The sequence below is a fragment of the Protopterus annectens genome, chromosome 7.part0 (assembly GCF_019279795.1).
Source record: "Protopterus annectens isolate FY-2018-M chromosome 7.part0, PAN1.0, whole genome shotgun sequence".
In the NCBI taxonomy this organism is placed as follows: domain Eukaryota; kingdom Metazoa; phylum Chordata; order Ceratodontiformes; family Protopteridae; genus Protopterus; species Protopterus annectens.
Window position 1 is genome coordinate 1,710,570,085 of NC_056739.1, and position 23,524 is coordinate 1,710,593,608.

General features: G+C 37.0%; 1 protein-coding gene across 1 annotated transcript in view; it reads left to right on the top strand.

Moving 5' to 3' along the window:
• LOC122807193 (aldehyde oxidase 3-like) overlaps positions 1-23,524 on the top strand; it is a 1,326,697-nt gene that overhangs the window by 628,761 nt on the left and 674,412 nt on the right. The window contains exon 20 of the mRNA XM_044078243.1: positions 22,580-22,676. Coding sequence (XP_043934178.1) covers positions 22,580-22,676 — 97 coding nt within the window. The remainder of the gene's footprint in view (positions 1-22,579; positions 22,677-23,524) is intronic.

The window sequence follows — 23,524 nt, forward strand, 5'->3', positions numbered from 1 at the left end:
CTCCAAAAATCTGGACAGTTGAGAGGTATGCATGCTGCATTTATTTCTAATTATTGCTAAATATTTATACTGCATTGTATAAAAGCTAATAGCAGGACTGAATTATGGCCACAAACATGCCCTTTCTCCTCCTCCTTGAAACTGCTTTTATTTAATTTCACTGCTTTTATTTTAATGGAACAGCTGATGCCTTTAAACATGATATTTAAACACTCAACAGCTGTGTTCCTAGAGCCTGTAATGATAATATCCAACCAGAGCATGCTACACCCTGTCTTGTATAAGGCCACTTGGCTTCATAAAACCCTTATTTTATATAGACCTACTCATCAAAATTGTACCAGCAGCCATTTGCTCCATGTACTGAATTGTTGCTTTTATCTAAGCCGCCTAAGTCAATCAAAACATAAACATGTTTGCATGTCTCTCTTACTCTGCCTCCATATTCTTTAAGGCTGCTTGCATAATCCCAAACTCCAGTCCTTACTACTGAGATAATGTGATCCAGAGACCGCCTTTTACTTGCTCCTATATCCACTATCCAGATAACTATTCAGATTCTTCCACTCTCCATTTTTTGATGTTTAAAAATAGCTTAATAGGTTCACACACCGCTTGCTGAACATGCTAACATCAGTTGTCAATTGTTTTTTTCTTATTTCTGTGTTGTCCTTGTCATCAACCCCCTTTTCTCATTTTTACACAGGGTTGGGGTGTCACATCAACATTCAGTATTACCAAATCATCTAGAGCCAATGTTTACACTGCTGGGTACACACACACACACACACACACACACACACACACACACACACACACACACACACACACACACACACACACACACAGACAAAAAACACAAAGGTGACAATAGTGCATGTAAGTGAAGGTGCTTAATCAATATAGAAATACACTAATAAACAATGCTAGCACAGCAGATGTGCGTATAATTCCAAAATGTTTAATGGAAGATGAACCTTTTATCCAAAAAAACAAGTTTCAGCTGAACAAGCCTTATTTGGTACCATCTAAACAACAATGCACTTTGCTGTACCTAAAAACAATTCATAACATCATGAGCACCTGATCAGCAGATCAGATTATTTTTTCTCCACAGTGTCTATTTTCGTTTGTGTACAACATATGGAAAATGTAGTGATGAAAGTTTTCCTAAATATAGAGATCAAACCCACAAAATTTCAAATAAATATGCAGTCATAGTTTAGAAAATGTAAAAAGAATTAATGGAATGAAATGTTTAAAGTTAAATGAGTAAATACCTGTTAACGTGCAAGCAGTACCCATTTAGTTACACAGCTGAGTTATTCCTGATGCCATCTACTGGGAAGTACCATATTTTCCACTCCAATCTAAATTTGTTCTCACTCCTGCTTACATTAATATTACTAAAAGTATCAATAAAGTTACCTATTTAGCTATGCATTTGTATTTGAATTATTCCTGATGCCATCTAATGGCAAAAATTTTCTATAAACTTTAATTCAGTGTGGGAAAAATATAATGCCCAGAAGTACGCAATCCACATTTTTTCTTTCTTCTCTAAAATATTTTTCTTGTCATTTCTACCTAGATTTTTATTGTCGATGGTTTCAAAAGTTGCGAGAATAAAAAATCTTGATGAACAATATTCTCCACTTGAGTTTATAAACAATAATGCCTTGTATAAATGAAATGAAATTAAAATGCCTTGTATAAATTAAATAAAGTCTACTCTTCAATTTTTTCCCTTGGAACTAGACAAACTTTCAACTTAAGCACTCAAACCATTCACTTCTCATCCCGGCACTTGCTCTAAACTCATAGCAAGCACTAATAAACCTTAGCACTAGACCCCACAAGATTCTCTATTTGATCTTACCAGCCAATCAGTAAAACAGTTCACTTTGACTTTGATTTTGATACAACCCACTATCATGACCCTTTTCATACAGTAACAGAGATATAATTAGCATGAGGTGAAGGGGTCGACTACCCAAGACACAAGCTGTTAGAGGACACAACTGATAGGGGTTGATGGTGCAGAAATGCATTTCTGACATTGCTTTATGAAGCTAAGAGGCTATAATGGCTCCATAAATTAATTGCTGCACTTCATATAAGGCTGCAGCCAAATGATTGAAGTGCTCAGTGTGTGCTGATTACATGCAGCTTGCTACAGGTTTGTTTTTCTTGTCTTCATGTTTGTCAAGACCTTTTCATATTTTTTTATTCATGTTATTTTTATATTTTTGATCATCAACAGCTGCTGCCAGTTTGGGGAACTGCCCAGGGTGCCAGATGACCTAGCTATGATTGTGTATAGTAACATGGGAGCAGTCAGAACCCAGACTTATTGTCAGTTTTTCAGTAGAAACTGCATTGGTTTCTGCACACTGAACCGAGAAGCACACTTAACCCTGGCAAAATTCTGTGTGTGGATTTGCTGACAAAGTCTCCTGCAGGAGTTGGTATTTGGTGAATCATGTGAAACATGCCTGCATCTCTCTGAGGAAGCATGAAACTCACCATATAATGACCCAGCAAAAGAAGTTGTAAACCTGAGACAGAGCTTCTTGTTTATGATATAGCTACAATATTATATCTTCCTTTCCTTGAACCATCTTATCACTGGCTTAGCCAGTACGTCAAAAAGTAGAAATCATTTCCAGTCTCCTTTTTCCACATTAAGGCCTTACCTGCCCAAATGACAGGTTGAAAAGGTAGTAGATACTGGTGTGACTGGCCTGTCCATTGGTCACCCAAGACAGGGGCCTTGCTTTTTATTCTCCTCTTCTCTTATCTTAGTTGCATTCATTTTCCAGCCCCCATAATTTGAATAGCATTTTTCTAATTTAGCATCATTCTTTGAAATCTGAGTACTGATCACAGGGAACTACTCAGTATGAGTTTAGAAATTAACTCTATTGTGAAAGCAAATCTCTAAACCTGTTTCCTAGTTTCTTAAAATGTTTGAAATGGAGATGGTCACCCATACAGTTCCCGCTGAAAAGACCAAACTTGTATTCTGGCCTTCTGCACATATTCATAGTATAGCCATAATAGTGTTTTTCTGCTGCTGAATGTACCAGAAACTTACTCCTAACCTAAAGCCTTTCCTGTTAGGCATACCTGATTCAGTCACAGTTGCCAGCTAAACGTTTTACATGTTGCACATCCAGTCTCATACACTTATTTTCAGTCTTCATTTCCCTGAACTTTTGGTCATACTGTATCCCCTTTGAACCTGTGTGAGTGTGATAGGGTGTATGGACAATTGATGGACACCAAAACAATGGAAGAGCAACCCCTCAGGACCTTTCTCATCAATAATGCTGTGAAGTAATAGAGTAAACACCTCACATATCCCATGTATTCCCTTTATTCTTATGCATTTTAGGTTTTGCTATGTCATAAGAGCTGCTATTTCAGCATTTGGCTTAGGAAATGTTTCCAGAGAATGATGATTTCTTTCTAACTTCTAAGGAAATGAAAACTTTCTATATAGTCCCCTTTTCCATACTCTAATTTTCAGATGCTGATGGATGTGACCATACAGTTATTCATTTTACCACTCCAGTAACCTCTTTTCATTTTATTTCAAACTCCACATGGAACTTACTGAACCTTGAATTTCTTTACTGTATTGATTTGCCTTCTGATCTCTCTCTGTCATGCTTAAAGCTTTCTTTCTCTTATTTTTGTCCTATCCAATACCATAAGATTATATCTTTCATACAGCCATGAAATAAAAGCATCTAGTTAATCATCTGTTAGACATTTGCCTTTCAAGCTGCAAATGCTCATTTTCAGGGGCACCACTCCTCAGGAAATCGCTCATTGGATCTAGCTTTGTCACTGCATCATCTCTGCTTTGCTTCCCATTTCTGGGTGGTCTCTGCTGCTGTGTCTGGCACACTCACACTGACCCACTTTCTATCAGTTCCCTGTAGCATTACAGCAGCATCTTGACCCAAGGGCCCTGGCCTTGCCAAAAGGCTAAACACACTTGTTACAAACTGTGCCATGTGGTCTCATTAGCAGTCTGCACTGTATTAGGCAAAACACAGGTTATGGTGCCAACATCTAGCCTCTCTTGTGACACTAATACCAAGTGCCCCAGCTTCCCAAATGTTCTAACAAAGACTTGTTATTGCTATTGCGTGATATTCTTTCATTTCTCTCCTTCAACATAACAATGTTGGTGACAGTGGAAAGGAAGGTGTTTTCAGGGGAATAGTATGCTGGCCATACCTCTCAACCTCTTAGTGCAAGAAATCTGGACAAAGCCTGACAAAATGGGGGGGGGGGGGCAAAGGGCCAAAAATAGGGACACATTCTTAAGTATGACTGTTATAAACTTAGAGAGTTGCTAGACTAACAGGGTTTGTTTTAACATACATTTCCGGAAGGGTTTGAAGTCTGAAACTCAAATGTATGTCCTTATTTAATGACTTCAGTCTTCAGAACATCCCAGTGATTTGCCATAAAACCACAAGTTTTATGAGGAACAGACCAAGAATATGAGCCAAAAATCTGGACATTCTCCAAAAATCTGGACAGTTGAGAGGTATGCATGCTGCATTTATTTCTAATTATTGCTAAATATTTATACTGCATTGTATAAAAGCTAATAGCAGGACTGAATTATGGCCACAAACATGCCCTTTCTCCTCCTCCTTGAAACTGCTTTTATTTAATTTCACTGCTTTTATTTTAATGGAACAGCTGATGCCTTTAAACATGATATTTAAACACTCAACAGCTGTGTTCCTAGAGCCTGTAATGATAATATCCAACCAGAGCATGCTACACCCTGTCTTGTATAAGGCCACTTGGCTTCATAAAACCCTTATTTTATATAGACCTACTCATCAAAATTGTACCAGCAGCCATTTGCTCCATGTACTGAATTGTTGCTTTTATCTAAGCCGCCTAAGTCAATCAAAACATAAACATGTTTGCATGTCTCTCTTACTCTGCCTCCATATTCTTTAAGGCTGCTTGCATAATCCCAAATTCCAGTCCTTACTACTGAAATAATGTGATCCAGAGACCGCCTTTTACTTGCTCCTATATCCACTATCCAGATAACTATTCAGATTCTTCCACTCTCCATTTTTTGATGTTTAAAAATAGCTTAATAGGTTCACACACCGCTTGCTGAACATGCTAACATCAGTTGTCAATTGTTTTTTTCTTATTTCTGTGTTGTCCTTGTCATCAACCCCCTTTTCTCATTTTTACACAGGGTTGGGGTGTCACATCAACATTCAGTATTACCAAATCATCTAGAGCCAATGTTTACACTGCTGGGTACACACACACACACACACACACACACACACACACACACACACACACACACACACACACACACACAGACAAAAAACACAAAGGTGACAATAGTGCATGTAAGTGAAGGTGCTTAATCAATATAGAAATACACTAATAAACAATGCTAGCACAGCAGATGTGCGTATAATTCCAAAATGTTTAATGGAAGATGAACCTTTTATCCAAAAAAACAAGTTTCAGCTGAACAAGCCTTATTTGGTACCATCTAAACAACAATGCACTTTGCTGTACCTAAAAACAATTCATAACATCATGAGCACCTAGCTATACAATAGAAGGAGGAAACTAGTACAGAAAAGAGTAAAATCCCAAGAAGGGAAGACATCCCTGATCAATATCAGCAAGAAACTACATTCCCTCATAAAATCATCCAAGGCTAGCTTTGAAAGAAAAATTGCCATGGACTCCAAAGATTACCACAAGGCATTCTTTAGCTATGTCAAGAATTTAAGTGGCAATTCTCAGATCTGCTCGGAGTTAGTGCAGAATGGCAGAAAATACACTGAACCGACCAATATAGCCAACATCCTGGCAGACAGGTTCAGTGCAAACTTCACACCCCTCTCACCCCCAAAAGGGCCCATAACTATATCAGAAGAATGCAGTGCCCCTGAAATTACAGACACTCAGGTTAAAACAGCCCTCTCCAAAGCCAAAAACACAGCATCAATGGGACCGGATGGTGTCCCAGGCTGCGTCTTACATGAGCTCAAAGATGAACTAACCCCTCACCTAAACACACTGTTTAAACTCAGCCTTTCCACAGTCTATGTGCCCACAGAGTGGCACACAGCAAAGTGTATTCTGCTCCACAAAGGTGGAGACACAACTGACCCCGGAAACTATCACCCTATAAGCCTGACTAGCTTCGTCTGCAAAGCTATGGAGCGCATCATCATGGATCTCATTAACAGAGACATTGGGAACCTTCAAACACTGGACCCTTCCCAGTTCACTTTGTTAAGGGCAGATCATGCCTCCTAAACCTGGTGGACATCTTTGAGACAGTTACCAAGGCTATAGACGAGGGAAAGGTGGTCCACACAGCCTACCTAGACCTCGCAAAGACCTTCGACACCATTCCCCACTCAGATATTTTAGACAAGCTCACCAGCCTGAACATAAACCCCTATGTCATGAGATGGGTTTCCAACTGGCTCATGGACAGAACCCACATGGTAAGAGTTGCAGGAGCTAGGTCTGACTCTAAACAGGTTACAAGTGGCATTCTCCAGGGCTCAGTCCTAGGACCCCTCCTGTTCGGCATATACTTCTAAAAGGTACAGGTAAGCACAGGAGGACTATGGCTGACCAAGTTCGCAGGCGACTGCAAACTAGGGGCTATAATTGAGACTCTGGCTGACACAGACATCCTACAAAAGGATCTCACTGAGATGGATACCTGGTGTCAAAACCATGGCCTCAAGCTAAATGCCAAAAAGTGCATAGTCATCCCCTTTGGAAAAAACAAAGTACCCACAAAGTACCACATAGGTGGTAGCCCCCTAAATATGGAAGAGGTAATAAGGGATCTGGGGACACAAGTAGATGGTAATCACTCCTTTGATAATCACATTGCCAAAGTGGTTAAAAAATCCTTCTATGTGGCCCACCTAATCACAAAAGGGTTTGCATCCAGATCGAAAGAGGTCATTGGGCCCCTGTACGCATCACTCATCAGACCCATCGTAGAGTAGAATGCCCCATTTGGGATGTACTTTACAAGACACCTGCAACAACTGGAAAGACCACAGAAGTACCTCTCCAAGAGGATCACTGGCCTCAAGCAGATGCCCTATGAGGCTCAACTGAAGAAACTCCAGCTGTACTTGGTTGCATACCGACTATTCAGAGGTGATCTCTGCCTGACATACAAGGCCATGTCCAACCCAGAATTGATGGACTTGCTCCCCCTAAAGCAAACCATATCCCTTCGAGCCACATGCTCCAAGGATCTAAACCTCACCACAACAATAAATAGGACATGCTGGAGGGATAGATTCCTATCCCAGAGACTTCCCATGCTCTGGAACAAGATTCCAATCTACATTAGGCAGAGCTCCTTGCTAACCCTCTTCAAGAGAAACCTTGATGTGTGGTTGGGAAACAGAAAGTTTACCCCAGGGATCACTTCAACGGCTCTGCTGGACAGAGGCACAGGGAACTAATCTAAGGGGGGGGGAGGCAGCAAAAGCCAACACATTCTGGCTAGGCTTATAAATGCCTTTGGGCAGATAGCTTAGTACCTACCTATGAACCTATGAACCTATTAAATGCAAAGATCAAAACCACAAATAATCAAATCTTCCATTACATTTTTTTTTTGGAATTATTCTCAAATTTTGTGCTGCTGTTGCTCGCTTGCTCCTTCCTCTTTCTCTCTCTCTCTCTCTTTACATATATATTGTTGTCAGTGTAAGAGACCACTTATACTGATAGCAGGCTGAGAGCAGGTGTTTTGCAATCTGGTTCCCGTAGTAAGCCTGTGTATAGATAGGCGTTATTCCAAAGTAAGTCACTTACACTGAGAGCAGGTCTTTCAGAATCAGGGCAGACTTACACCGGGAGCAACTCTTTTGGAATCTGCATTTGTGTCTAATGAGGTGCTAAGTCTCTTAAATGCTTCTGCTGTTTTTTTTATACATCTCTGCCATTTACTAATGTATTCTAATAATGCCTGTTGGTCATGCAAATATTCAAAATCCTCAGCAAAGCCAACTCACAATCTTTCATTTAAACATAAAACATATTCATCAGATTCCCTAATTCGGTTCTTACTGTCTCAAGGCTGTTAGGCACATTGCTTATATGCAATCTTAAAGCCTTTTTAGCTTCTCTAGGGGATATATGCACATACTTTTTCTACAATTTCTGCAATATTCATCTTGCTCTATATACGTCTGCATTTTTTAAACTAATTTATAAAATTATTTTTGACTATTATGACTGCAGTTGTTTTTGTATGAAGTAAATCTGATGAAGGATGGCAACAATTTAAGAAAATGTTCTAGTATATGGTAAATATTCAAATAAATCCAATGAAGAATTGTACCAGATTTAATAAAATGTTGCCATATATGGTAAGGAGAGGAATACACCTGATTTAATTGTTCTTGCCTGCATAAGAGTTGTCAATCATATGAACCCCGATTTAAAGCCTTCATTTGGATAAATTTTCAGTAACAAAGAAAATTAAACCATAAACATAAGAAGTAAAAATGCTCCCACTGATCTTGGTGAGACAGTGACCACAAAGATTTATGGTATATGACAGAGAAGTTTCCTATAAAAATTATTCTTAAATTTTAAGTTAAGTATACAAGTTTAGATTATGTTCATACAATAACTGTGAAAGAGCTGAATTCAATTTTTAATGCAAGTTTAAGTGACCTAACATAATGTTGTAAAACACAGTGAAGCACATACCTTTAGTAGTGAAAATTTTCACAAAGACTATGTCCTTATCCTATTGTATATTGGCAATTTATATCAATTGTATGTAAATGGTTTTAGATTACAATTTACGGTTAACTGTGTTACTTGGGAGGCAATAGCTCCATCTGCAATGCATTTAAGAATAATGCAAGCATTTACACATGGCAGCACATTTGTCTAGTAACCTTTGTAAAAAATACAAGCTGCAGTATGTATAATACAGAGAACAATTGGAGGGTAGTAGGGTTAATCATTCCACATATGCCTTCTACTAAAATTTCTAATAATGTTCCATACTGTCACAAACAAATTAGTATATTTACAGCATAAAAATACATTAAGCACACTTTTCAGTTTTTTTCAGTACTGTTACCAATATTGTCGAACATCTTGCATCTACTCTGTTTTCAGAAAGATAACTTTATATCAGGAGTCTAGTATGTCATTTCCCATCGTGCTTCACTCCTCATTTACTCCTTAAGTTCACATACCAAACACAGCCTTTATATTTTCCATGTTCTGTTATTATCGTACTGCTTACAGTGAGCAACAAATGAATTACTGGACATTTACCAAAAACACCGCCCAAGAGAGGAATACAGATTCCTCAGCCAAACTCTAAATAATATGAAAACATATTCCCATGAAACTGATCTTTCTGAGCCTTGTAACTGCATGTCCTGCATCATAGACCTCTTGAAACAGCTATAATTAAAACAGAATTATTTTCCTTCTTGTTAATGCATTTCCCCTTATTGCTACCCCAGTTGCTAAAATGAGGGAGCAAACATTTTATTTATTTTCTAAATGGATGGAAGCAAGAACCACAATGATAAATCCACAGCAATACGTTTATTGTTTTAAGCGTTTTTGTCGGCCTTAAGCTCAGACTTCATCAGAAACACATTTAAAAAAAGTAACATGCTTAAATAGATGCACAAAATCACATGGTCACAATACCACTTCCCCTAATTAGTAAAAAATTAATTAAGTGAAATTGTTTAAAAATGCCAAACCTATAAACATTTATAGTTTGTTTTGTACAATCCATATAGTTTATGTGATATGAACATCACAAATAAATAAAACAATGTTTAATAGACGTCAAATTCAATTGTTAATGCATACAAATATTTGATTGTAAATAGATGAATAAAAGCAAATACCCATTTGATTCAGCTTGTGCATAATGCCGTATTAAATAGTAAATGAATAAATAAATGTCTATGCAACCCCTATAAAACCAAGAAAGACTATTATACATTATAACAGGTGCAATTCTGTGTGCATACACATGCCTGTGTCTGTATATATGATATTTAATAAATTACACACCTTGACAAAATACCAAGTGTGTAAAAACACACTATACAGTGGTCACACGTGAAACTCAGGTTTTAATTTCAATAGGCTGGATATGGATGTGGTCTCATTGAGACCGGGGTTGACCGTGGCATTAACACAAAGTTGCCACATTAACTCCCTATACTCCAAAAACATATCTTTTGGCCCGCCCCTCATGTCTTTATCCACAATTTGTTCCAAACCTGAAAATCTAAAAGAATGACCACTGCACTCAAACACGTCTAGCCAAAGCATTGCTTAAATTTAACTTATGTATATCGTACATGTGTTGATATATCCATTTATTTAAGGCATTTTTGGTTTTACCAATGTAAAACCTTGCACATACATGACAAATTGCAATATAGACTAGACATTTAGTCAAACAGTTGAACTTTTGTCTCAGCTTTATTACACCATATCCCTCAATGTGGATAGAATCTGTTTCCAAAATATAACAACATTGTGGACAATGCCCACATTTTCTCATACTCCCTCCCCTACCTCTGTAAATATTTGTTTCCAAAATATTTTTAATATTACTGTTTCTTTTATACACAACCAAAGGCTTATATCCCATTTTTTCTTTATGTTCTTCGTCATCCAATAGTATACACCAATTATTGTTAATGACATCTTTAATAACCTTGAATAAGGGACTAAATGTAATAATCATGGCCCAGTTGAAACCATTTTCCACCACCTGTAACTCGTGATCAATACAAACATTTGTTACATTACAAAAAGCTGTGGTCTCCACATTAGTTCCTAAAAGAGGAAAGAAATGCCCTTCCAGTCTTTTTCTAGTGATGTCCTGTAATATGGGGTCAATGAATACATTGGGGTAACCCCTCCTTAATAACATAGACTTTAGTGTCCCAATTTCTTCTAAAAATTGTTCAAAAACACTCACCATCCTTGCCAACCTCACAGCCTGTCCCTTCACCAGTGATTTTTTTCCTGGTGGGGGTGGCAACTATCAAAATGTAACAAAGTATTAGAATAAGTAGGTTTTCTATAGATGGTGGATATAAAACATTTGTTTACAACATCCTTCCTAATTTATAAATCTAAATAGTGCACTTTTTCCATGGAAACATCCATAGTGAAGGGCAAGAAGTGTGTGCTTTTGTTCAAAAAAATCAAAAAACAAATCTAGGCCTTCTTGTGAACCCTCCCAAAATATAAGGATGTCATCCAAAATTTATTTTCCTTCTTGTTAATGCATTTCCCCTTATTGCTACCCCAGTTGCTAAAACGAGGGAGCAAACATTTTATTTATTTTCTAAATGGATGGAAGCAAGAACCACAATGATAAATCCACAGCAATACGTTTATTGTTTTAAGCGTTTTTGTCGGCCTTAAGCTCAGACTTCATCAGAAACACATTTAAAAAAAGTAACATGCTTAAATAGATGCACAAAATCACATGGTCACAATACCACTTCCCCTAATTAGTAAAAAATTAATTAAGTGAAATTGTTTAAAAATGCCAAACCTATAAACATTTATAGTTTGTTTTGTACAATCCATATAGTTTATGTGATATGAACATCACAAATAAATAAAACAATGTTTAATAGACGTCAAATTCAATTGTTAATGCATACAAATATTTGATTGTAAATAGATGAATAAAAGCAAATACCCATTTGATTCAGCTTGTGCATAATGCCGTATTAAATAGTAAATGAATAAATAAATGTCTATGCAACCCCTATAAAACCAAGAAAGACTATTATACATTATAACAGGTGCAATTCTGTGTGCATACACATGCCTGTGTCTGTATATATGATATATAGTAAATTACACACCTTGACAAAATACCAAGTGTGTAAAAACACACTATACAGTGGTCACACGTGAAACTCAGGTTTTAATTTCAATAGGCTGGATATGGATGTGGTCTCATTGAGACCGGGGTTGACCGTGGCATTAACACAAAGTTGCCACATTAACTCCCTATACTCCAAAAACATATCTTTTGGCCCGCCCCTCATGTCTTTATCCACAATTTGTTCCAAACCTGAAAATCTAAAAGAATGACCACTGCACTCAAACACGTCTAGCCAAAGCATTGCTTAAATTTAACTTATGTATATCGTACATGTGTTGATATATCCATTTATTTAAGGCATTTTTGGTTTTACCAATGTAAAACCTTGCACATACATGACAAATTGCAATATAGACTAGACATTTAGTCAAACAGTTGAACTTTTGTCTCAGCTTTACTACACCATATCCCTCAATGTGGATAGAATCTGTTTCCAAAATATAACAACATTGTGGACAATGCCCACATTTTCTCATACTCCCTCCCCTACCTCTGTAAATATTTGTTTCCAAAATATTTTTAATATTACTGTTTCTTTTATACACAACCAAAGGCTTATATCCCATTTTTTCTTTATGTTCTTCGTCATCCAATAGTATACACCAATTATTGTTAATGACATCTTTAATATCCTTGAATAAGGGACTAAATGTAATAATCATGGCCCAGTTGAAACCATTTTCCACCACCTGTAACTTGTGATCAATACAAACATTTGTTGCATTACAAAAAGCTGTGGTCTCCACATTAGTTCCTAAAAGAGGAAAGAAATGCCCTTCCAGTCTTTTTTCTAGTGATGTCCTGTAATATGGGGTCAATTAATACATTGGGGTAACCCCTCCTTAATAACATAGACTTTAGTGTCCCAATTTCCTCTAAAAATTGTTCAAAAACACTCACCATCCTTGCCAACCTCACAGCCTGTCCCTTCACCAGTGATTTTTTCTGGTGGGGGTGGCAACTATCAAAATGTAACAAAGTATTAGAATAAGTAGGTTTTCTATAGATGGTGGATATAAAACATTTGTTTACAACATCCTTCCTAATTTATAAATCTAAATAGTGCACTTTTTCCATGGAAACATCCATAGTGAAGGACAAGAAGTGTGTGCTTTTGTTCAAAAAAATCAAAAAACAAATCTAGACCTTCTTGTGAACCCTCCCAAAATATAAGGATGTCATCCAAAATTTATTTTCCTTCTTGTTAATGCATTTCCCCTTATTGCTACCCCAGTTGCTAAAACGAGGGAGCAAACATTTTATTTATTTTATTTATTTATTTATTGACATTTGTTAACTGGGTTAGTCCAAACTGAGCCAGGGGCCTATTTTCAGTGGAGACCTGAGGAGAAAAGCTCCAGAAGTATTACATATTTTTACAATAAAAATCAAATCAAAAATAAAAATAAGAGTAAAAAAATAAAACCAGCATGAAACATAATAAGAAAGTAAACAGTTATAGAATATCTGTACATAGAGCAGGTTAAATAACAATTGACAGGTCTAGAGAATATCACACATGAAGTGCATACAAATAGATAAACTATTCAATTGAAAAATGTTTCCCCTTTTTTAAAAATAAAGATATATGTGAATATATATACTATGGAAGTGAGGGCAGAGGGCGGTTTAAAGGTATATGAGGCAAGTACATGGAAGTAAAGAGTAGAATAAGGAAAAGGAGTTAAAGTTGAGAAGAGAAAAGGCTAGAGCAAGTGGGAGTTAAACAGGGACAGGACCATGTACTCTGAAGAAAAAATTTAAGTGTTTTTTTTTTAACAGGTGTTTTTGATGAATGCTTCTTATGTTTTGAGGGAGTGAGTTCCAAGCATGTGCAACAGAGTATTTGTAGAGAGACTTTCCTATATTTTTATGGGGTTTATATATCTCAAGGAGGTGTTTGCTGGAAGTGTGAAGGTGACGATGGAGGTTATAGTAGGAGACTAGGTTGGAGATGGAAGGGCAGGAAGAGGGGTCATTCAGGATAGAGTGAGTAATATGAAGTTGGGGTAGAAGTAGTGGTTTAGAGAATTCTGGTCATTGGAGTGATTTAATGGTGAGTCAGTGGAGGGATTTATATGAGAGATTAGAGCAAACTTGACTATTTTGTGATATATTTGCTCTAGTTTAGTGATAAGTGAAGTTTGAACATTAGTAAGAACAGGGTCAGCATAGAGAAGACAGGGTAGAAGAAAGGCTAAGTGAGGGAAGGTTTGGAAGAAGGTGACAGAAATTTCTGGTTGCAATATAGAAGTCCGAGTTTCTGATGGGTCTTTCTTATACATTGTTGGATATGAGTATTGAATTTTAGTTCATCATCAATAATTACCCCAGGTAGTTTGGTATGGGGTTCGGGTTTGATGATTGCGTTATTAAGACAGGTGATAAAGAGGGTTTGTGTTGGGTGAGTGTTTTAGGGAAGAAGAGAAGGATTTTAGACATCAGCATAATCTTATTTTAAATCTGTCCCACAAATAGACTAGTTTACTAGTTGTAAAGAAAAACTACTCCTGGTAGAAAACATGGTCCTGACTGTCAAGTTCTCCTTGCTGGTTAAGTGACAGTAACAATTGCATAGAATGCAGGGGGCTGGAGTTCAATTTCTCCAAAAGGGTCAGAATTTTCCTTTCCTGTTAAGTTGCAAATACCTTTAATATAGTCCCACAAATCATTGTCCATTTTGTGAATGTGCATAAAAAAATCAACATGGTCTTGTCAGTATTCAAATATGTCATAAGGACATTAACTTTATCCAAAGAACAATAATTTTCAAATTCACCCTATAAGTTGACCAGTTGTAAGTTGATCAACTACTTTTAGCAGCTTTAGCATTTGTACCAATTTTGACCTGAATATTACAAATGATTCCTGATGCTCTGCTCTGCTAGCTGCAGCAGACAATGTGCTGCTTACTAATCCAATTTACCTGATTCTATGGATTATGTCTCTTCTGCAACATCTGTTTCTGTATCTCAAAACAGTTCCTTATTGAAATCTTGAGCCAAACATTGCTGAGTCCAGTAAGATCAGAAAAATTCAAAAGTACAAGAGAAGAGCAAAAATCTTTTCTTTCAAACTTTTGAACCCCAATGTGGAAGGTACCCAATCACTTATATTCTCAATATACCAACTTCGAAATTGCTGTACTTCAGAGAAAAAGTAATATTCTAAGAAATGGTGATCTCAGACTTACTATATGTAAGTCTGGATTTGTGGCGACTTCAACCCAGTTTGGGACACAGCAATGTGGGTCCCAAGATATTAAATGGTTAACATCTGCAATATTTTGAGTCTGAGGGTCATAATCCCCAATCACATTGAGTTCTACTTAACAGTCATCAAAAGTCTTAAATCATTTCAGAAAATACACTTTGAGAAATTCTGGATACAGAAAGCAAAACTTCAGCTTTTTAATGTGACTATTTTTCATAGGTAGCCCAGACAATGTGGATCTTCTTCACATCTGCTAACTGCAGTCATTCTCAAAAAAAAAAAAAAAAACAACCTTATATCCCCAGCTTGGTAGACTTAAGTATGTTATTGTAACAAGGCAAACAACTAATCTTTTTATCTTAAGGGAGTCAGATCTTACCACAATATGCTTGAGCCTACTTATCAGCTACATAAATTATCTGTTCCGTTCCATTTTAATTGGTTTACATCCAGTTCTGACCATCTGGCTAACCTAGTTTGAACAAAGTGATATAATTACCTCCTTCTACCTGTTCAGAAACCCCTATAAATGCAAATGTTTTCCTGTAAGCCTCTGTCCTCCTGGCCTCCCAATTTCCTTTAACTTTTCTGACTACAGTGTCACATTTTGTTCATTAAGATCCTCACACAAGGACTATTATTGCTCAATGGTTGTGGCATGTAAGTTCATCACTTAACACCATTTCCATATCCAGCTTGTTTGACTATTTTATTAAACTGTCCAGTCTCTCCTTAATCTTCTTAAATCCTGACAACAGTTCCTTCCATGGTAAAGTTCTAGCAGTGTGTAATCCATCTATGTTTACATTTCCAGGGAACCCAGCCTCCACTCTGGCCTATTTAATCACTGCCATGCAACTGACAACAATATTCAGTTTCTGTGGAGAAATTTGCTGTTTTTACACTTTTTTTTTGCTCAGGATCAACCCTGTTACCCTCAAACTCCAATAAGACAAGTCTTTATTTTTGGAACAGCCAAAACTAACTTATGAAAAACAATTCCTTAGAAGCAAACAGGCAAATGACAGAGGCTACTTTAGGACCTCAAAAGTGTAATAGCTCAAATGCATTTGGATCAAACCATATGCATCAAACTATTAAACAATCGAAGTCCAAAAAAAAATACACAACAAAAAAAATTTAAACTTGTGTAGGCAGGGGGGCAAGCCCCCCTGCACCACCCACGTGAGGGGCTGCGCCATCCACACCCCCTGCTACTTAAATATACTAACTCTGAGATCGCACTACATTGAAGTAAATGGAAATCTCCACATACGATTTCCATTTACATTTTTGATGTTTTGCACTTTCGGTGTACTCATGTCGAGAATATTGTATTCGATATTCTCGGACTTCGAGCACATAAAGTAGACCCCTGCACTTGTTCTTAATTACTAATAAACAATTAGCATTTTACCCATTCATACCACACAGGATATTCTATTTTTTTTGTTTTCCACCATGGTATTTTCACACTATTCCCCTCACTAACATGGAGTTCACTCTACTATAAAATAGTAATGGAAATATGAAAACAGGAATAACAAATGAAAAAGAGTGATTAATACATGTTTTGAAGTCCGTGTTAAATTAATAATCTCTGTAATTTTGTTTATTACATCTTGCCTTTTCATATGCTCCATTTATTAAATATTAAGGTACACACTTAAATGGAAGTTTACAAAAAAAAGATGTGAATGGGTTAAGTAATGGAATTCCGCAATTCTAAATATAAATTAATACCAAATTCTTATAAGGTAATATTGTAAAGACAAACTACTGATAGTATTATTTGTATATATGTACAATCTCACAAAATTGTAACACTGTGTCAGTAAAATAACCATACAACATTTCTTACATATATTCAAAGCTGACCAAATATTTAATATAAATGGGTATCTTTTGTTGCAAGAGCATGCTGATATTCCAGAATGTGCCTAGCCAGTTTCCTGCAGAGAGAGTATATAATAATTCTCCAATACATAGAAACAGTGCAATAAAAATGAACTTCTGTTCATTTCTAGCTAATGGATATGATCCCTTTTAAAGCTTTTGGGATCCAGACATTTTATTAGTATTTCAAGAAAAGATTCTCTGTCCACTTTGCAAAAATCATCTCCCATACCAGTGGTGAAAAGAAATGTATTCATGTTCATGGCCTGGGATGAGTAGTTATTATGCTTATGTCCTTCAGGAAGCCACTGAAGACAGTTAAGTGTCCTGCAGACCTGCAATTTCGTCAAGGAAGCAATGTTGGATATTTAGTCATTTTTATTAGCTGTTTTGATTGGTTTCACTTAGGTAACATTTTGGATAGTAGTAATGGGGCCAATACAAGAGGGCTGGACAGGGAGAAGTTAAAAACGTCAGAGTTTGGCTATTATTCTTTAGTAGGGATGATGTGTTTTTTTTTCTACTACAGATAGATCCCAGAGTGAAGGTCAAAGGGTCACTGTGTGTGTAAAGATTTATTAAGGCCTAGCAGATGCAGTCTGTACCATTACTCAAGACTTAAGTGGCAACAGCATAGTCAGAGCATTAAGAAGGCTTCCATCCTTGCAGATGATAAGGACCTGTCTTTTAATGGCTGATTGCCTAGTACAGCTAATCTCCCCTGGAAACAGTACCCCCTAAAGGGACATATGCTCTGCTCAGTTGGTGCAAGAGAGAAAGCATGTATCTTTGATATTTAGGAGAAGATCTGGATGATAAACCACTTTGCACAAAAACAAACAGACCATAACTAAATACATAAACAAAATGACATACAGAATTATTTTTTATGTTTGTCCCAAAGGTTTCATTACAGCCATTTCTCGAGAAGATAATACCCGTATTGTTTAGATCCAGACAAAATGTTTTTTTTTTTTTTACTTCAAAAGGAGAGTTTGCATATGTGTGCAAAACAAGATCATTAAAACTGTAAGAGAGGCTAAATATTGAAACACTGCTTGCGTTTATTTCCATACTGTAAACTTCCAAAAGGTGGCTGTATAGTAGTTATGAACTGTACTGATTATATTACTGCAATGCATGAATTACTGATGGATACACAGACATTTAAACCAATTCAGGATGCTGATGTTAATAGGATTATTGGCAAAGTGAATATTAGTATTTATGAGTTACAATTAATGATAACATAACAATAGATATCTTTAACTTTTTAACAGTGCCCGATCTTGGATGGCCTACCCAAAATACATAAATCTTTGTGTAGGCCCCCTATGAGACCAATTGTTTGTGGCAGAGGATGGATCACGGAACCCATCTCTGCCTATTTACAAGGTATATTAAAAGAATTTTTATGTTTTGTACAAAGTTTCATTAAGGATACTGGTCACTTTCTTGCGTTGCTGTATCACTGGTATGAAAAGAATACTGAAATGAATTTTCTTTTTGTAACTTTGGATATTAAGTCTCTTTTTACTTGCAATCCGAATGAATATGGTGTGAATAGCATAAGACAGATTTTATGTAGGCATGGCAAATATACTGCTAGGCATATTGAAACTTTATGTGAACTGTTGGAAATGACCTTAGAAAATAATATCATTTTGTTTAATAAACAGGTTTATCACCAACAGTTGGGTGTAGCGATGGGTAGTCTAGTGGCCAATACATATGCTAACCTCACTATTGGGAATTGGGAAGATAACGTTTGTTTTTGATGAAAAAGAGAATGAATGCAGATCAAATATTCTTTTTTACAAACGTTTTGAAGATGATGTGTTTACTGTATGGGGTGGTACTGAAAATGCATTTGATGATTTTGTACCTTATCTGAAATGGACAACTAGCTTTTTGAGTTTTGAAAATAAATTTTGCAAATTAGACATAAACTACCTGGATGTTAAAATTCAATTGGAAGATCAACATATAAATACAAGCATCTATGAGAAAGATGTACATACTAATAAATACCTACATAGGAAAAGTATGCATGCTGGGCACATCTTTAAAGGGGTTGTAAAAAGTCAGTATATGAGAGTTAATAGACTGAATACAGATGATAACATACGTGCTAGACAAATGATGGATATGACCCATGAGTTTGTTGAGAGAGGGTATGATGTGGCCCAATTGGGAAACCTTAGTGATAAAATAATGGCACAGAGATGGAATGAAATCAACCCATATTTCTCAGCTAATGGGCATCCATCTAATAGAGGACCGAATAATGATATTGCTGAGCATTTAAGGTATACTATGACCTATAGTAGAAGTAGTTGGCCAATTGAAGATATTGTAAAGAGAAATTGGGGCATTTTAAGGGCTCTACCTGTTCTAAACCATCTTGTTCTGGAGAAATCTCTCTTTACATATAAAAATTGTAGCAATCTTAAGCAAACACTTATGCTACAAAGATTTTGCCCTGAATAAGAAAGTAACATCTGGTTCTAATAGGAAGGGTACATTCTTGTGCTTTAATTGTTCTTGTTGTCTTGATATTTGTTCATCAAATACTTTCACTCATCCCACAACTATGAAAACATTTTATTTTAAATGTGTAGCAACGTGTAATACATCCCTGGTAGTTTACCTAGCTATTTGTAAATCCTGTCTATCGTTTTATGTGGGAAAGTCCACTAGGAAGCTTAAGAACAGAATCATAGAACATAAATCAGACATCTGGAGAGGTGTATTGATGAATACATTGGCCAAGCATGTAAATGACAGTGGTCCTACACATAGTTTTTTATTTAGGGTTATAGAGGTCTTAGAACCTAGCTTGGGGAGGGGTGATATGAACAATAAACTTGAAACCAGGGAATATGATTGAATTATTTGTCTCCAAGCAGAATCCCCACCAGGAATCAATAAGCAGGTTTCACTTAAACCAATTTTGAAACATAAGCAACAATGTATAAGGTCCTGATTAGGGTCACTACAGGATTATATAAATGTATATATTTTTATATGCTTTTAATATGCATGGCTTTTGTATAAGTAAATGTGTATATGCATTTTTTAAGAATTTTATACGAGGAACTCCTTAATTAGTGAAAGATTAATTATGTTTTTATAGGATGGCTTGTGTCATGTGATGTTTTTCGAATGATATAAATTGTATGCACTTTGGAAACATTTTATAACACTGATGAAGGACCTTGTCCGAAAACTTTGATATTTAACATTTGTATTAAAACTTGGTTTTTAGCTCAGTGCTGTGAAGCTGTTACTTCTCTTGACTTATCATATTATTGACATATTTCAGTTTGGAAGCTGATTGTTATAAACACATTTGTCTTAATAAAATATCTTTTTATCCTAGGTGCTTTTTCCTCTCCATGATTTTTGACCATTAACTCTTTCCTGTTTACTTTTGAGACCATTAATTCCATACCCACTGGAATGTTACCTACTTGGAAGCAATTTCACAGGTAGCCATGGAAGTTGTTTTTTGCCATCCTCTGCATCTACTGATAGAGATTATAAGAGTATTTCTAATGGTCCAAAACAAATCCATGGTGACTGACACAGGCATTCACATCATTACCATCTCCTTTATATGTGTGCACTTCCACATATGGACATTCACATTACAGTGAGGGCCCTGAGTACCATCCCCTTTACATGCGTGCACTTCCACATATGGACATTCACATTACAGTGAGGGCCCTGAGTACCATCCCCTTTACATGTGTGCACTTCCACATATGGACATCCACATTACAGTGAGGGCCCTGAGTACCCTCCCCTTACATGTGTGCACTTCCACATATGGACAGTCACATTACAGTGAAGGCCATGAGTGCCATCCCCTTTACATGTGTGCACTTCCACATATGGACATTCACATTACAGTGAGGGCCCTGAGTACCACCCCCTTTACATGTGTGCACTTCCACATATGGACATTCACATTACAGTGAGGGCCCTGAGCACCATCCCCTTTACATGCATGCAGTTCCACATATGGACAGTCACATTACAGTGAGGGCCCTGAGTACCATCCCCTTTACATGTGTGCACTTCCACATATGGACATTCACATTACAGTGAGGGCCCTGAGTACCATCCCCTTTACATGTGTGCACTTCCACATATGGACATTCACATTACAGTGAGGGCCCTGAGTACCATCCCCTTTACATGTGTGCACTTCCACATATGGACATTCACATTACAGTGAGGGCCCTGAGTACCATCCCCTTTACATGTGTGCACTACCACATATGGACATTCACATTACAGTGAGGGCCCTGAGTACCATCCCCTTTACATGTGTGCACTTCCACATATAGACATTCACATTACAGTGAGGGCCCTGTGCACCATCCCCTTTACATGCATGCACTTCCACATATGGACATTCACATTACAGTGAGGGCCCTGAGTACCATCCCCTTTACATGTGTGCACTTCCACATATGGACATTCACATTACAGTGAGGGCCCTGAGTACCATCCCCTTTACATGTGTGCACTTCCACATATAGACATTCACATTACAGTGAGGGCCCTGAGCACCATCCCCTTTACATGCATGCACTTCCACATATGGACATTCACATTACAGTGAGGGCCCTGAGTACCATCCCCTTTACATGTGTGCACTTCCACATATGGACATTCACATTACAGTGATGGCCCTGAGTACCATCCCCTTTACATGTGTGCACTTCCACATATGGACATTCACATTACAGTGAGGGCCCTGAGCACCATCCCCTTTACATGCATGCAGTTCCACATGCATATTAATGATGGCTATAATCAATGGCTTGTTAAAACCAAGTCTATGATTCTCAGTCCTTTTCCCATTTTCTTTTCCTCCATGACTGTGCTTGCTGGTGGAATAATGACAGGCCAGAACTACCCCCCCTAGCAAGAATGGGTAAACAAGTATTGAGTGCTCATTTCCATCCCCCAGTCCCACGCTGGTTCCTTCAGCACTGAAGCCGATGCTCAAATTCAGGTTATCAGCATCATAGTCAGGGCTCAATCCTAATACTATATCACAGAGCCAGATGAATTGATAACAAAATATACATAATGCAGCAGGGTATCAATGCCTTCTGTTCACTCCTCTGTGGCATACAGCCTTGGGCAACACAAAACAAGCATACAACCTTGAACAACACAAAACAAGCAGATATTTATTAAAAAACATTTTCTCTTGTTTTATAGTCCTTAAATATGTAATATTTACAGCAAAGTATCCACACCTTTGTGAGGTAAAGCACTATGGTATAAGAAGAATGGATCACAAGCAAGAAAAGTTTAGATTTTATATTTTAATACACTTTATGCATCTTTTTTTCTGTTAAGATAGCTGATTGTTCCATGATTTGCATATCAAAAGTTACATTTTCTTTTTATTGGTTTCTTTCTGCCGTAAATACAGTAGTACTGAATTAATTTTACATCTTTCTTATACTGCAGGATGCAATAGAGAAACAGTCATTTTACAGTGCAAGAAGAAAGCTGGAACGTGGAAATGTGGATGAAGCATTTAAAACAGCTGATCATGTCTTTGAAGGTAAAACATGATTTTTGTACTCTGATGTTTTCCTAAAGTAAGTGATTTTGTTTCAGCTCATATATAACCAAAGTATGGCTCTTTTAGTGTGATAAGGTTCAGCCTTATTATTTTGGTTGTACCATACTACATTATGGCACTGTAAGTGTTATTTTAACAGACACATGCTAATTTAGACAGTCATTATTTTTCATGTTTCATCGCTGCTTTAAAATGACAAGAGAATTCTTTGAATAGTAATGCTAGTTAATGCTCCTCATGCACTTTGTTAATTCACTAGATTTTGCCATGGTTACTTACATGGTATTTAATGTTCCTTATGTGTTTTGTTAATTCACTAAATTTTGTGATGGTTACTTACATGGTAGTTATTGTTTCTCTTGCACTTTGTGAATTCACCAGAATTTGGCAAATGAATTTGAGGAAACAACTGATATCCAGCAGCAGGATCCTCCTCTCCCCATGACTGATCTAATCCAAGGGGAAAGACAAGGCTAGTACAATTTGGCATCAATGTCATCACAGGAGCTGTCAGAGTGAGGTCGAGTACAACCTCAAACTGCCTTAGGGGGTCCATCTCCAGATTTTTCCTCTGAGTTTACTCTCAAAGCCTTATCTATGATTAGGTATTGCCGCAAGGAAGTGGAGGTTTTAAATCAGAGTTTACCTTCTCCTAGGTGGGCTGCCTTCCCAGGCTGATGAGCCTCAGCTGCCAGAAGCAACTGGTTTTAGGGTGTCAGTCACCCATCTACACCCCTTCTCCTGTCAGTACAAATGGTTTTACCTGAATTAGAAACTAAGCCACGCATGAAGGCCAGGAGCTGGACTTGGATTGTCAGAGGCTTTTA